We start from the raw sequence: 15131 nt of genomic DNA, 5'->3' as shown, positions 1-15131 counted from the left end.
CTTCACCTCCCTTCCCCTGTATGTGTATGTGTGTGTCTGTGTGTCCTAGGGGAGGAGGTGAGACTCCAGCAGTAGCCCATACTGTTTCAGGGGAATGGCCATAGAGGTGAGCCAGGAGTTCAAGGGCAGAAGAGAACCCACTCTCCAGAGCACCATCTTGGCACCCCCTTCTCCATGTGCCAGGTGCCCTCAGGGGCTGAAAGGAAGCTCCTTGAGGGCAGGCACTACTCGGATGTTTGCAGAATTTAGACTGTACAGGGCTACCCAGAGGCCTCGTTGGAGAGAAAGCAAGGAGACCATCGATGCACTTCACAAACATTTTTTTATTCTTTTTTTATCTGCTATAACTGGAACAACATATTTTCTTCTGTTCTGGAACTTCATCACCATCTTCAGTTTTCTGCTGCAGAAGGTGTGTAGAACAGAGACACACAGGGGAGTCGCCGGAGAACCCCGACTCCTCTTAAAACCTGCAATGGAATGAGAGCCAAACGTAGGTTAGGCCCGTGGCTGTCACAACACCTAGCTTGAGAATCGTACAGAAACTCTACAGAAAGAAAGCCACAAGTACACCACGTATACAGGACGCACAGCTACACGACTACGGAAAGATGACAAGCACTCCGTGACCGCTGGCAGAGAGAACCCACGGGCTTTGCTCTCTCTTTGGCTGCCATCTAGCACTAACTGAAACAGCAAAGAGAGTTTTGGGAAGCTGGAGGAGAATTCTGGGACTGGTTCTGTCTCGTGCCCCCCTGAGGCTGGAAGAGTGGCAGGGCAGGAATGGCATCCACTTCCTATGGAAGAGCTTTGTAAAGTTCCCAAAAATCAACTTTGGGAGAGGCGGGGGGAGGAAGCTGATGAGTGAGATGGACACTTGGGGTCCCCTCTGGGTGTAAGGCCTTATGGGTACCTTCATCTGGGCTTGGAGTGAAGGTGTTTGGGAGTAGAGGGAAGGCAAGCTGTGATAGTCTCAGGAATATTGCCTGAGAGCAGCAGGAGTCAGCATTGCCAGGCAGGAAAGCTCACTGGGGGAGGACAGAGAGAAGGGAGACAGAGACAGATACACACAAACTCTCTCACACACATGGACTTGTGGATCTTGGCCCTTACTTAGCATGGGGAAATGGGAAAGTGCTGACCACTTCTCCTTCCTCATTGGCAATGGCCTCGTAGATCCATTTCCGGTTTCGTCGGCAAGTGGGCCCACACTTGGTAGACTTGCACTTGGGGCATGGGTAGAAGCAGCCCATGCACTCACGCTCCAGGCAGTCACAGAGGTCTTCTGCATTCAGATTCAGCCTGCCCCTGTGGTCGTATTTCCTTATTCCTTTTTTGCCTCGGGGAAGCTTCACATGTACTAGACTTGTACCTGGTTGGATATGATCTATGGGGTCGGTGTAGCCTGAGGTACAGCTTGGTTCCATGAAGCTTGGGTCAGTGAAGCTGCTGGAGCCACCCTGGGTGAATGCACCAGTCATGGTGTCAGGGCCAGTCTTGGCACAGGGGCCAGTCTTGGCTGGGCGACCAACTTTAGCACGGGGACCGGTCTTGGCCGGACGACCAACTTTGGCACGGGGACCAGTCTTGGCCGGACGACCAACTTTGGCACGGGGACCAGTCTTGGCCGGACGACCAACTTTGGCACGGGGACCAGTCTTGGCCGGACGACCAACTTTGGCACGGGGACCAGTCTTGGCCGGACGACCAACTTTGGCACGGGGACCAGTCTTGGCCGGACGACCAACTTTGGCACGGGGACCAGTCTTGGCCGGACGACCAACTTTGGCACAGGGGCCAGTCTTGGCTGGGCGACCGACTTTGGCACGGGGACCATTCTTGGCTGGGCGACCGACTTTGGCATGGGGGCCGGTCTTGGCTGGGCGACCGACTTTGCCACGGGGGCCGGTCTGGCCACTGGTGCTGGCCTGGGCCTGGCCATGGCTAGTGGGAGTGCTGCCCATGTCTTCTCCCTCCTGGCTAGTCTTCTGGACTCTTCCCTTCTTCATGGCCTGGACTCTCACTTGATGCTCTTCTTTGACCTCCTGCTTCATGGCCAGCAGCTTCTGCTTCTCCATAATGCGGGCTGATTTTCTCACAGGTTCATTCTTCTTATCCTTTGCGACCTGAGAGCGCGTAAGCATTTTCCTTCCCTGGAAGGCAGCTGCTCTTGCTGCCTCAAGAACTCTTGGAAGGGTCTTCTGGACCTTGGGAAGGACAGCAGGCACAGATGGTCACTACAGGAGTCTGTCTACACAGAGGGTCCTCAGATTCAGGGACTGAGAAAGCCCAGGGGCCCAGGGCCCTGGCCAGCCATGGAGCCTCACAGTCGGCCCCCTCAAATCGGGGTCCTTGAGCACCTCCCCAGAGGAGGCAGAGGACCATGTGGAGGAAACCAGCCTGACGAGGGCCCCCTGAAAGGCTCAGGGCACGTGGCCTCTCTGTCCTCTGCTTGGTCTTTCCCTCCTCCCCAGTTCTCATTCCCACCCTTGCCTTCAGCCCTGTCTGAGGATGAGGAGAATCAGCCCCAGGCCCGAACAGGCTCCCCCAGCCACTCCACAAATCTCCTCTTGGTTTAGGTCTTGCTTCCCTCCTCTTGCCTGGATGCCCAGTGGGGGCATCTATTGTCCCAGCCCTCAGTGGGAACAGCCAGCCTGCTGCTCCTTCCTCCCCGCCCTCCTCCATTCCCCCTCCACCTCTGCTGGCTCATCATATGGCTGGTTGCCTCTGGCCTGCTGGAAGGCCTACTCTGAAGTTGACACACTCCCCTCCATCCTTGTCCTTGGCAAATAATATTTCTTCCCCCCAATTCTGTAAGGAAAACCTTAGCCCTCAAAGTCATGCTTCCTCTGGCATAAGGCGGATGTGGTGGAGGGGTAGACCAATCAGGCAGGCCAACTGGGGGGACATGGGAAAAAAGCCAGCCATAGGACACCCCTTGTCTTCTTCCCTACTGAAAACCCAGCCATGGGGAGGGGGACAGGCAGGCGACCTCCATGTCAAGGTGGTTTGGGTTAGGGCCTAGAGCTGTAATTTCCTTGCTCTAGGAACTCCCTTCACTAAGGGAGCTTGGCTTAGAGCAGGGGTGGCAGAGGCACCTGCTTAGAAGGCTTTGGGTTTGGGGGCTACCCCAAACCACATCCAAATGGAATTGGGAAACATTGAACAGAACAAATCAATGAAAAGACTACAAGGCCATTGGTGCTTTCTAAGTGGCCCATGTGTCCCTGCCTGTAGGGATAGGGATCCCTTTCTATGGAACACTGAGGCCACAGGCCTCCAGCCTTGAGAGGTCATGGCTGGCCCAAGGCAAACCTGCCAATAGGTAGTTAGTTGTTGGCTGTACTGAATGGTCCTGAGGAGGAAGGGCTTGGACTCCAGGATGGTGGGAGGGAAGAGGGCAAATAACAAGATGGGGGAAAGGTCTGTAAAGTCACAGAAATGAATTCAGTATTCATGGTCACACAGCAAGTTCCGGCGATGAGTTTCTCATTCCCTTTGCACAAGCCAGTGTTTCCATTAGGGCCTTGAAGGGGGCATACAGGGTGGATACCACCCAACAGAAAGAGCCAATTGCATTTCAAAGTCTACCAGGGCAAATCAGATGTGCCAAGAGACAGGCAGGGCCCCTTTGTGCCTATTTGGTCAAACATGATATCTGTTCCACCCCAACACGAACCCTTCTCAGAAGGTCACTGGCACTGGGCTTGCAGTCAGGAAGATCTGAGCGCAAAACCAGTGTCAGATGCTTTCTGGCTGTGGGACCCTGGGAAAGTCGTTTCACCTCTGCCTGCCTTAGTTTCCTCAGCTGTAAAAGGGTGATAAGAATAGCTCCTGCCTTGCAGGGATGTGGGGGAAATAAAAAACAGATATCAGGAAGGGACTTGGGCAAAGTGTCTGGAACCAAGGAGGTGTGAGGTATGATAAACGCTTGTTCCCTTCCCTTTGCCCTTCCCCTGGGATTGGGCATGGATATGTTCACATGAGAAAAGAGAATGGTAACATTTATAAGGAAGTAAGGCCCTGTATTTTGACGCATTGGGATCTCTGCCTCTCATCAGCTGCTCCGCTCTTGGCTACTCAACCCCCTTCACATGTCCCAAGACCCCTCATGCACAGGGGAGCCCCTCATTCTACATCCCCCCAAATGTGCCGGCCTAGACATTCAGACCCCTTCTGCAGAGAACTGTGGATTCTGCCAGGTCTTGGAAGTATCAAATCTGGGAAAGGAGCTGAGGCTAAAGATGGGAGCTTTGGGGGACCTGAGCTAAAGAAAGGCCAAGGGCCAACCTCCTTGTTCTCCTTGCTCCCCTTCTTCCTTCATCTTTGCTCAGCCTGAACGTGACCCCCAGGTCTCCCCTGTTCCTTTTTACCCACCTGGCCCCTGTGTGCTCCCCCTGCCTACTCACCCCATCTCTGCATGGGCGTCCTGCAAAGAAGGGGCTGTCCTCCATGCCCCTGGCCCTGTGTGCCCATTCACCCTTGGCAATCTCATCCACTCTCATCCTCCGGTGCCTTCTGTGAAGCTCCTCCCAAGCCTCTATCTCCACCTCGGGCCTCTGTGACATTTCCAGCTGGCATCTCAAGCCCAGCTAGACCAAAGGGACCCCGACGTCTTCCCTCCTGAGCCTGCTCTCCTTCCCCCTTTCTCCCTCCCCTCCCCAACACCCCGTCTCCTCCCGTGGCCTTGAAACCTTGGAGCCACTCTCGTCTCCCCCTTCTCTGTCACCCCCAATGCCCGCTCCCTCTCTCCCACAGCGTCTCGCATTCTCCCACCCTGCCACCTGAAATCTGGAGCAGGGCTGCTTAACCGGGGCCCTGGAGGCCCCCAAGAAGCCCACGGATACCTTTCAGGGAGCCAGGGAACTCGGATGGAGAAAAACCCAAGACACAGACTTCCGGGAGCATTTGGTGCCATCTGGAAAGCCCAACAGCCACCTTATGCCCAGAAGAGGCTCCTGGACGTCAGCAGTGTGGCCCTGGGGTGCCCGAGCCCAAAGAGGCTCCCGTCCGGACAGGGGTTCTCCCTACCTCTTTCATCTGACCTCCTTCCCTCCGAATCCTCAAACGCTGACTGACGAGCCCTCCCAGAGGCAGGGAGACCCAGAGATGCCCCTGCCTCACGGTCAAGGCCAGGAAACCAAAGCAGAGCAAGGCTTAGCCTGGAACTGCCCCCAGAGCTTTGCTACAAAACAGCTAGGGGAGGAAGGGACCAAAGGAAGCCCTGACCAGGCCAGTGCACTGACTGGCTGCAGACGCCAACACCCCGGGGCCCAGGTCTTGCCACCCCCTCTGGCTTTTCGCTGCCATGGGTACCTTGGTTTTGGAGTCTCCTTTCAGCCAAGTCTTTGTCGTGGACAAACTGGAAAAGAAACAGACACGGGTGTAAATGAGTGGAGTTTTGCCAAACCAGGGGAGCCCCAAAGGGACCTCCCCTGCCCTCGGGGCTCCCCGTCTGAGAGACCACAGAGGGGCCCACGGCCACGGGCACACACTCCCCCTGACAGCTGTCCACTCTGCAGGCTCCTCCCCTGTCCCTACTCTGTGCCAGGCACTGGGCTAGCTGGGCCCTGGGGATCCAGAGAGAGGAACAAAATGGTTCTGGCCCTCAGGGAGCTTCTGTTTCGCTGGGGTTCCCCCTGCCCCCTGGGGGACACCCAGAACACTGGTTTCCTCACAAGGCTGGAGGGACTTGGATCTCTCCACTCCCAGATGGCCCTTGATCAAAGGGCAGAGATTCCTTTGGCTTCTAAGCATCCGTTTTGCTAGTCACAGAGCAGCCCATCTTGTGTGCTCCTTCTCTAGAAGGAGAAAGAAAGGCTAAAGGCTCTCCTTGCTCTCTGGGGCTTCATTCGTTCCAGGAACTCAGGGCTAGAACTCGGCTTTCCTGATTGTCAGGGCAGTGCTCTGCCCGCCCTTGAGAGGCTACAAGGAGAGGAATTTGGGGTGGGGGCGGCCTGGGTCTGCTGTAGGGCCCAATCGGGCTGCCCCTTCCCACCCTGGACCTGGATGGAGGCCTGGCTGGGCCCTCTGCGGGAGCCCTCGCAGAGTCCAAGGGCCCAGCAGGTGCAGGGCCATCTCCCGGGGCTCCTGGCACCAAGCTAATGGGGGCAGCTGGCGGGGGGCTGGCAGGCAGCAGCCCCACCGGGCTCCCCTTCTTGTCCAGCAATGGACAAGGGGTCACCCCCGTCAGTGAGGGGCCACCTCTCTCACCTGGCCGGAGATTCCTCCAGGGCTCTCTTTCCCTACTGCCACCTTCACGAATACATCCCACGGGCACCCCCGTCCGCAGGCAGCGCCTAAGCTCAGAGCCCGACCTCTTCCTCCACTGCCAGTGTGGCCAACACAATGAACTGAATCAGTTCCTAACTGTTCCTCTCCTGTGGCATCCTCGAGAGCTCAGTGCCCGACCCCTTCCTCCCACAGCAAAGATTGGTACAACAATTCAGGAAATAAATAGGATTCGAATTCCTCACATCATCACATCACATAGGCTCAGAGTCCAGTCTCTGGATCCAGTAGCAATTATATAGGGAACAATGAAATATATAAAATTCTAATCAATTGTATTATATTGCATCACATAAGCTCAGAGTCCCAAATCCTTTCATCGAATAGAAATTATTCCTCAAATAATCAATTAAACAAAATAATTCATCCTAGACTATCATATAAAGGTCAGGGACCCAAACCCTTCCTCTAAAAGCAGTTATTCCTTGCACAATTAAATAAATAAATAGGATTATAATTCCTCCCTGGATTATCCCACCATCCCCCTAAGAAGCCCTGTAGAAAACTCTGCTCCCCTCTACTGGTTGGCTGAGGGCCTTGGTGCTATGTTGCGGAGGCCCTTCCAGGCCTGAAAATCCTATGCAGCACCTCGCACTCAGGCTCTGGGAGGGAAGCACAGCCCTATTGCTTCAAGGTCCTCCAGAAGCTAATTGTAGTGCTCACCTCCCCCAGCCCCCAGGCCCTCCAGCCTACCCTCAGAGGATGAAGGAGGATGAGAAGTGAGGCCTACCTTTGGGAGGAGGCCCTCAGAGACACCCTGTCTTGAGGACTCCCAGCACAGAAAGGAAGGAGGTGGGTCGGCCCCCTGGAGATCAGGGGAAGCTGGGACGGGGCCACAGGAAAGGGCAGTGGGGAGACAAAGGGAACCCACTGGAAGGCAGGGGTGCAAGAGCTGCTGCTCTGCTTACCCCCCAAAGGGAAAGGTAGAGTTAGGCTGGGCAGGGGGCTCCCAATGCCAACCAGGAGACCCTGCCCATTTTTCAGGGTGAAAACTGAAACCCAGGGAGGGAAGGGCCTGGCCCTCAGACACACTGAGAGAAAATGTCAGAAGCAAAGCTGAACCCACATCCCAGGACTCCCCAGAGGGGGTCCATGAGGCTCTCAGGGAGCCTGTCTCACCTGCTTCTCAGTCCCCCAGAGCCTGAGAAATGGGGTGTTCCTGCCGTATTAAGCACCTACTATGGGCCTGCACTGTGCTAGGCACTGGGGGTACAAATGCAGATGGGAGGGAATCCCCAGCTGTCACCCTCTACTGTAGCAACACTAAGGAGGCCTCACTCTAGTTATATAACTTGTCTTCCTCTGTCTCCATAAATCCATCATGTCAAACCCTTCTCAGATATCAGTGATTTACAAGTTAATGAAATAACGATCAAATTACACCATATTCTCTCACAAGGCTCCTGTTGAAGGCCCTGCAGAAAGAATTCTCCCCTCCCCCATGCTGATTGACCAGGGGCTTGGGGGGACTCTTGGTCGAGGGCTGTGTCTCCATGAATCACCTGAGCTCAGGGTCCCAACCCCTCCATCCGATTGCAATTGTTGGTAAATCAACGAAATAAAAGAAAATTACAATTGTATAACATTGCATCTTAGACACTTCATCACCAAACCCTTTCATCCGATGGCAAGCATTGATAGAACAATTGAATAAATAAAATTATAATTCAATATACAATAGTACAACATATATAGCTGAGCCCCATCGCTTTAATAGTAATCATTTGATAAACAAATAAAATCATACCTAATCATATCATATGATATCAAGTTCAGAGCCCCACCCTCTGCAACCAATAGCAACTGTTGATAGAACAATTAAATAAAATCATAATTCATGATGTCAGAAGAAAAGGCATAGTAAAGCTAAAAGCTCCAAATCCTTTACAATAGCAATTATTCCTGAAACAATTGATAAATAAAATCAGCTCAGAGCCCCAACCCCAAGAGCAATTTTTTCACAAAACAAATGAAAGCATAATATCACATAATATAAAGCCTAGAGTCCCAACCCTTTTATCCAACAGAAAGTATTCATAGCATAAATAAATCAATCAAATCATAACTAATCATATAATATTGCATCTTGTAAAGGTGAGCTGCGCCCCTTTCAGCCCATCTTAATTATACATTAAAATATTAAATATACTCATAGTTAATAGAAAGTTCAGAGCCCCCACCTCTGTAACCAATAGCAATTATTCATAAAATGATTAAATAAGTATAATTATAATTCATCACAACATATCACATCATAGAAAGTTCAGATAATTATTCATAAAATTTAAATACATAAAATCAAAAGTAACATAATACATCATGTAAAGCTCAGTACCCAGAGTCTCCATCCAGTATCAATTATTCATAGCATAATTTAATAAAATTATATCATATTACATGGCAGCATGTAAAGGTCAGAGTCTTGGCACCTTCATCCAACAGCATTTGTTCATGAGACAAACCAATAAAATTATTTATCATATAAAGCTCAGACACCCACCCCCTCACAAATATTATCCCTAGAATTAAATAAAATCATAGTCATATTACGTCACATCATATTAAGCTCAGACCTCCAACCTCTTCCATTAAGAGCAATTGTTCATAAAATAACTAACCAAATAAAATTATAACTAATCATATACAGTTCAAAGCCCCAACTCTTTCATAGAACACTTACGTGAATAAATTTATCATTCATGATAACATACGATATCATATAAAGGTCAGAGTCCTAATCCCTTCAACAATAGCAATTATACATAGAAGAGTTTAATAAATTTAAAATTATAATTCATCACATCACATTGCATCATATAAAGGTCAGAGTCCTAATCACTTCAACAATAGCAATTATACATAGAGAGTTTAATAAATAAAATTATAATTCACGATATCACCCTGTATCATATAAAGCTCAGAACCCCAAATCCCTTCAACAATAGCAATTATATATAGAAGAGTTTAATAAATAAATTATAATTCATCACATCACATTGCGTCATATAAAGCTCTGAGCCCCAAATCACTTCAACAATAGCAAGTATACATAGAAGAGTTTAATAAATAAAATTATAATTCATCACATCACATTGCGTCATATAAAGCTCTGAGCCCCAAAACCCTTCAACAATAGCAATTATACATAGAAGAGTTTAATAAATAAAATTATAATTCATCATATCACATTGTATCATATAAATCAGAGCCCCAAATCCCTTCAACAATAGCAATTATACATAGAAGAGTTTAATAAATAAAATTATAATTCATCACATCACATTGCGTCATATAAAGCTCTGAGCCCCAAATCACTTCAACAATAGCAAGTATACATAGAAGAGTTTAATAAATAAAATTATAATTCATCACATCACATTGCGTCATATAAAGCTCTGAGCCCCAAATCACTTCAACAATAGCAAGTATATATAGAAGAGTTTAATAAATAAAATTATAATTCATCACATCACATTGCATCATATAAATCAGAGCCCCCAAGTCCCTTCAACAATAGCAATTATACATAGAAGAGTTTAATAAATAAAATTATAATTCACTATATCACATTGCATCATATAAAGCTCCGAGTCTTAAATCACTTCAACAATAGCAATTATACATAGAAGAGTTTAATAAATAAAATTATAATTCATCACATCATGTTGCATCATATAAAGCTCCGAGCCCTAGCCTCTATAACCAATAGTAATTATTCCTAGGACAATTAAATAAATTGCATTATAGTTCATCATATCACATCACATAAAGTTCAGAGCTCCAGCTACTTAATTTAATAGCAATTATTCCTGGAAAAACAAACAATCATATAATATCAAATGCTTAAAGCTGAGAGCTTCAACACCGTCCTCCAACAGCGATTGTTCATAGAAAATTAAATAAATAAAAGCATAATTCGTCATATAATATCACATCACAGAAAGCTGAGCCCCACTCCGTTCTTCCAGTAGCAATTATTCATAAAACAATTAAATAGGTAAAATCATAAGAAATCACATCATATCACAAAGTTCAGAGCCCCAATCTTTAAATAACCAATAGCAATAAATCTTAGAACAATTAAATAAATAGAATTAGAATTCATCATATAAAGTTCAGAGCCCTAGCCACTTTATCCAATAGCAATTATTCATAAAGAAATAAATCAAATTTTAATCCATCATGTAAAATGGCATCATGTAAGGGTTAGAACCCCCTATCCAATAACAATTGTTCATTGAAATAAATAAAATCATAATTCCCCATATATTGCATCATATAAAGCTCAGACCTCCATTTTTATCCAATAGCAATTGTTTGTAAAACAAATAAATAAAAATCATAATTTGTTATATAATATCACATATAAACCTCATCATCACAACCCCTTCATTCAATGGCAATTATTCATAAAACGACTTAATAAATAAAATAATAATTCAACATACAATATGGCATCATATAAAGCTAAGCCCAAACACTTTAATCCAAAAGGAATTATTCATAAAACAAATAAAATCACAACTAATCATATCACATCACATCACAGAATGCTCAGAGCCCTCCTAAGCTCTGTAACTAATAGCAATTATTCATTAAACAATTAAATGAATAGAATTATGATTCATCATATCACATATTATAAAGTTCAGAGTCTCAGTCGCTTTATTCAATAGCAATTATGTATAAAACAACTAAATACAATTTTAATCAGTTAAATCATCTCACCTCATAGAAATCTCAGAGCCCCAAACCCCTTACCCAATACAAATATTTCATAGAACAATTAAATAAAATTATCATCCACCATGTAATAAAGATCAGAATCCTAACCCCTTCCTCCAATAGCATTTGTTTATAAAACAATTAAATTTTAAAAATTATACTTCATCATATAATATCTCATCATATAACACTTGGAACCATAAACCATAATATTAATTATATATAGAAAAAAATAAAAATGGAATCATTAATAATTATATAACATCACATGAAATAATGGCCAGAGCCCCCAGCCCCATTTTTCAATAGCAGTTGCCCATAGAACAGATAAATAAATAAAATGACAATTTCTCCCAGCATATCACTCCATTTATAATTATCCATAAAACAATGAAATAAATACAATCATAACTAATCCTATCCTATTGCATCATTGAAAAGCTCCGAGCCCCAAGCTCTGGAATCTATAGCAATTATTTCTAGAACAATCAAAGAAATCAAATTGAAATTCATCACGTCATATCATAGCATGTAAAGCTGAGAGCCCAAGCCCTTTCCTCCAATATAAATAGTTCAGAGAACAATTAAGTATTTACGATGACAATTCATCATATATCATACAAAGCTCAGAGCCCTAACCTCTGTAACCAATAGCAATTATTCCTAGAACAATTAAAGAAATTGCATTATAATTCATCATATCACATCATACAGAACTAAGTGCCCCGGCCCCTTCACATCCAATAGAAATAATTCCTTGCATAACCAAATAAATAAAATAATTTAGTCTGTTACATCATATAAAGCTCAGAGCCCCAAACCCTTTCTCCAATGGCAATTATTCCTAGAACAACTGAATAAATGAATAGGATTATACTTCCTCCTGAAATATCCCATCATCTCTCTAAGAAGTCCTGCACAAACCTCTCCTCCCCTATGCTGGCTGACTGAGGGCCTGGGTGCCATGTGGAGGAGGCCCTGTCAGGCCTGAGATCCCTATGGCAGCACCTCGCACTCAAGCCCTGGGGGGGAGGAGGGGGAGCCCAACCCTAGTGGCTCCAGGGTCTCCAGAAGCTCCCTGTGGAGCTCCCTTCTCCCAGCCCCCTGACCTTCCAGCCTACCCTCAGAGGATGAAGGAGGATGAGAAATGAGGCCTATTTCTGGGAGGAGGCCCTCAAAGACACCCTGCTTTGAGGACTCCCAAGCCCAGAAAGGAAGGAGGCTGCTCTGGGCATCCAGGGAAGCTGGGAGGGCAGCACAGGAAGGGGCAGGGAGAGGGCAAGGTGGGGAGACATAGGATACTCACTGGGAGGGATGGGGAGGATGGAGAGGAGCTACTCTGCCCTCCTCCAAGGGGGAAGGTGGAGTTAGGCTGGGGAAGGGCCTCCCCAGGTCAGCCAGGAAAGCCTGCCCATTTTACAGGGGGGCAAACTGAGGCCCAGGGCAGAGAAGGAAGGGCCTGGCTCTAGGTCAGACAGAGAGAAATATCAGAACCAAAAAGTGAACCTTCTTCCCAGGACTCCCCAGAGGGGGTCCAAGAGGCTCTCAGGGAGCCTTTCTCACCTGCTTCTCAGTCCCGTTCCCCCCCCCCCCCCCCCCCCCCCGCCAAAGCACAATTTTCTTGTTTTCACTTATAGAGATCTCTATAGTTCTTTGTGCAAGAAATCTCTCCTTTGAGCTATATATATAGTAAGTCCTGATGCTAAATCAGCCCCTTTGAGTTTTCCTGGACTTAGTTCCCTCCTGGGCCAGCCTTCACCCAGTCATTTGGTATTCTCAGGTATGCTGGCCTCCAACCGAACATAGTAACTGCTGAGAATCATCCGGGTTTCCTCTTTAGCTACCGGAAATTCATCTTGGCCAGTTGGGGATTGGGCCATTTGGAATCTTTCTTCTACCCCTCTCTGTCAGCGATTCCCAGACTCCCTTCACCTCTTTGAGCCTCAGATCTCTCCCTTGGAACAAGCCATTTGGGGCCTAGCTCGTCCTCCAAGGAGCCTCGTGCCTCTCCCAATCCTGTGCCTAAGCTAGCTTAGCTTCCCTTTGGCTCTTCATTTCTTCCTTTCCAGTAGCATGACAGGGTTCTACTACAGTCGCCTCCTGTGCTACCTTGACATGCTGCCAAGTCCATCGCCTCCTCTGAGCCTCATCTTTCTCTCCTATGTTGTAAAGAGCAGGAGTGATCCTTGCAAAGGCCACGCCATGTGCTTCCTGCCCCTAGGCTTCTGTCCCCTAGGATGGAGACTTCCGGGACAGCCAGCAAGACAACTGACTCAGAGCTTCCCTACCCCTGGCTCCCCATTGCCACTGCCAGATGCCTAAAACTGCACCACATCTCCCTAAGCAAACCGATTATGAAAATTAGCAACCGAAAGCAAGCATTCCAAGGCAGCTACCACAGGGGGAATACAACAGCAAAAATACAGAGGCAATCAGGAAAGACAATTTCTAATACAGTGAAGAAATGTGATGGGGGAAGGAAATCTCAGTCTGAAACTCCAGGAGAAGGGATATTTCTGCCATAACTCCAACTAGAATCCTAGACGAGAATGCATTGGACCCGAGAGCCTCAGAAGTACTTGGAAATTTCAATAAAGGAACTGAAGGAAGAGAAAAAGAGTAAGATTAGAGACCTCAGTGAAAATCTGCAAGGAGACTCGATGATTTAGAACAGAAACCGGACAATCTTGGGACTCGCTTGGAGACGGGGTCTCCCTATGTGGGCCAGGCCGTAGGGGCCCGGATCCATCAGCACGAGAGCTCTGCCCTGGCTCTGCCTCTGCCCTGGCCTGGCACCATCCTGGCTGCCCCCTCCTCTTGAGAGCTCCTGGCGGCGGCAGCAGCAGCGGTGCCAGATTTAGGGCACACACCTGATGAATTCTAGCCCTTTTAGCTGCAGCAGGTGGCTCAAAGGAGAGAAATCCCGGCCTGGAATCAGGAAGGCCTGAGCTGCTGTTTGGCCTCAGTCACTTCCTAGCTCCATGATCTCAGGCAAATCACTTAACTGCTCTCTGTCTCGATTTCCTCAATTAGGCAACAGGGATAATAAGAGCACTTACCTTTCGCGTTGTTGTAAGAATCAAATGAGACAACATGTATTCGTCAAAGCGCTTAGCACAGTGCCTGGCACATAATCCTTTGATTATTCCCTTCACCTTCCCTTCGCCCGGCTCAGGATTCCCAAGCTCAAATGATCCACCTCAGCTCCCCACCCCCACCCCGCCCCCCACCCAGTAGCCAAGATTACAGGAGTGTGTCACCACTCCTAGCCCAGAAACTAGAAAATCGAAGCAAAGCCATGGATACCATTAATGAAAGATGGAATGAGAGAAAACCACAACATTTAATGATACAACCAGAAATGGTACAGCTGCTGCGACCAACCACTCCTCTCACTGGTCCCAAGATCTTAGATTTTTAGAACTCACAAGGTTGCCACCAGTCCTATGGGGTGCTCATTCACCTAAGATGGAGAAAAAAAAACAAATCTAAAAGACGCAGAGGCAGCCAGGGGCCCTAGTGCAAGCTCGCTTCACTGAGGCCATGCTCCAGATGGGGAGCAGTGGTGTGGTTGCCATGGCACCAGGACGGAGAAGGACCTATCCTTTTCTGCCCCTCACAGGAGTGGCATCATGACGCTCAGAGAGTCACAGCCAAGAGGGCAGTCAGAAAGGAGGAGAAAAGCAGAAAGGCTGGCAGCTCCCTTTTCTACATCCACTGAGTCATTAGCTTCTCCAGCTCGGCAGCCAATTAGGGGACACCTTGTCATCTAAAATTGCAAGCTATTTAGCCCCAACCTGGTCATACATGACCACAGGCTAGCCCCCCCTCCCCAGCTTTCTCCCACCCCCGCCAGCTCCCTCTTGTTCAGCCAGAAGCAGCTGGAAAATATTCCCTGTATGACGCATGTTCCCCCCACACATGCATGCATGCACACAGCTCGCGCACACACACACACACACACACACACACACACACACACACACAGACACCTGTGTGTATGAGAAAAATATAGTGCTTTGTCTATCCTGCTGCTGGTTCTCTAAAAAGCAGGGAGGAAGCACCTCTTTCCTTTTGGTCTGGGGTTCTATAGTCCAACTGCACAGCATTTGATT

The 15131-nt window shown here is 47.8% G+C and overlaps 1 protein-coding gene across 1 annotated transcript; it reads right to left on the bottom strand.

Annotated features, from left to right (window-relative positions):
• Positions 1-303: 303 nt before the first annotated feature.
• Positions 304-14476, bottom strand: LOC103096973 (collagen alpha-1(V) chain-like). The gene is made up of 4 exons (XM_007506170.3): positions 14445-14476; positions 5317-5362; positions 1114-2207; positions 304-470 (listed from the first exon to the last, which is right to left on the bottom strand). The coding sequence occupies exons 3-4, from the start codon at positions 2142-2144 to the stop codon at positions 464-466; spliced, it is 1038 nt and encodes a 345-aa protein (XP_007506232.2). The 5' UTR covers positions 2145-2207; positions 5317-5362; positions 14445-14476; the 3' UTR covers positions 304-463.
• Between the last annotated feature and the right edge of the window lie 655 nt (positions 14477-15131).

Source organism: Monodelphis domestica, chromosome X (assembly GCF_027887165.1).
Source record: "Monodelphis domestica isolate mMonDom1 chromosome X, mMonDom1.pri, whole genome shotgun sequence".
NCBI classification, from domain to species: domain Eukaryota; kingdom Metazoa; phylum Chordata; class Mammalia; order Didelphimorphia; family Didelphidae; genus Monodelphis; species Monodelphis domestica.
Note: the sequence above shows the minus strand (reverse complement) of the source record. Positions and strands in the feature narration are given on the sequence as shown.

Bases quoted from the DNA above. Each gene is read 5' to 3' on its own strand.
- LOC103096973 (XM_007506170.3), bottom strand. From the start codon at position 2,144: ATGCTTACGCGCTCTCAGGTCGCAAAGGATAAGAAGAATGAACCTGTG.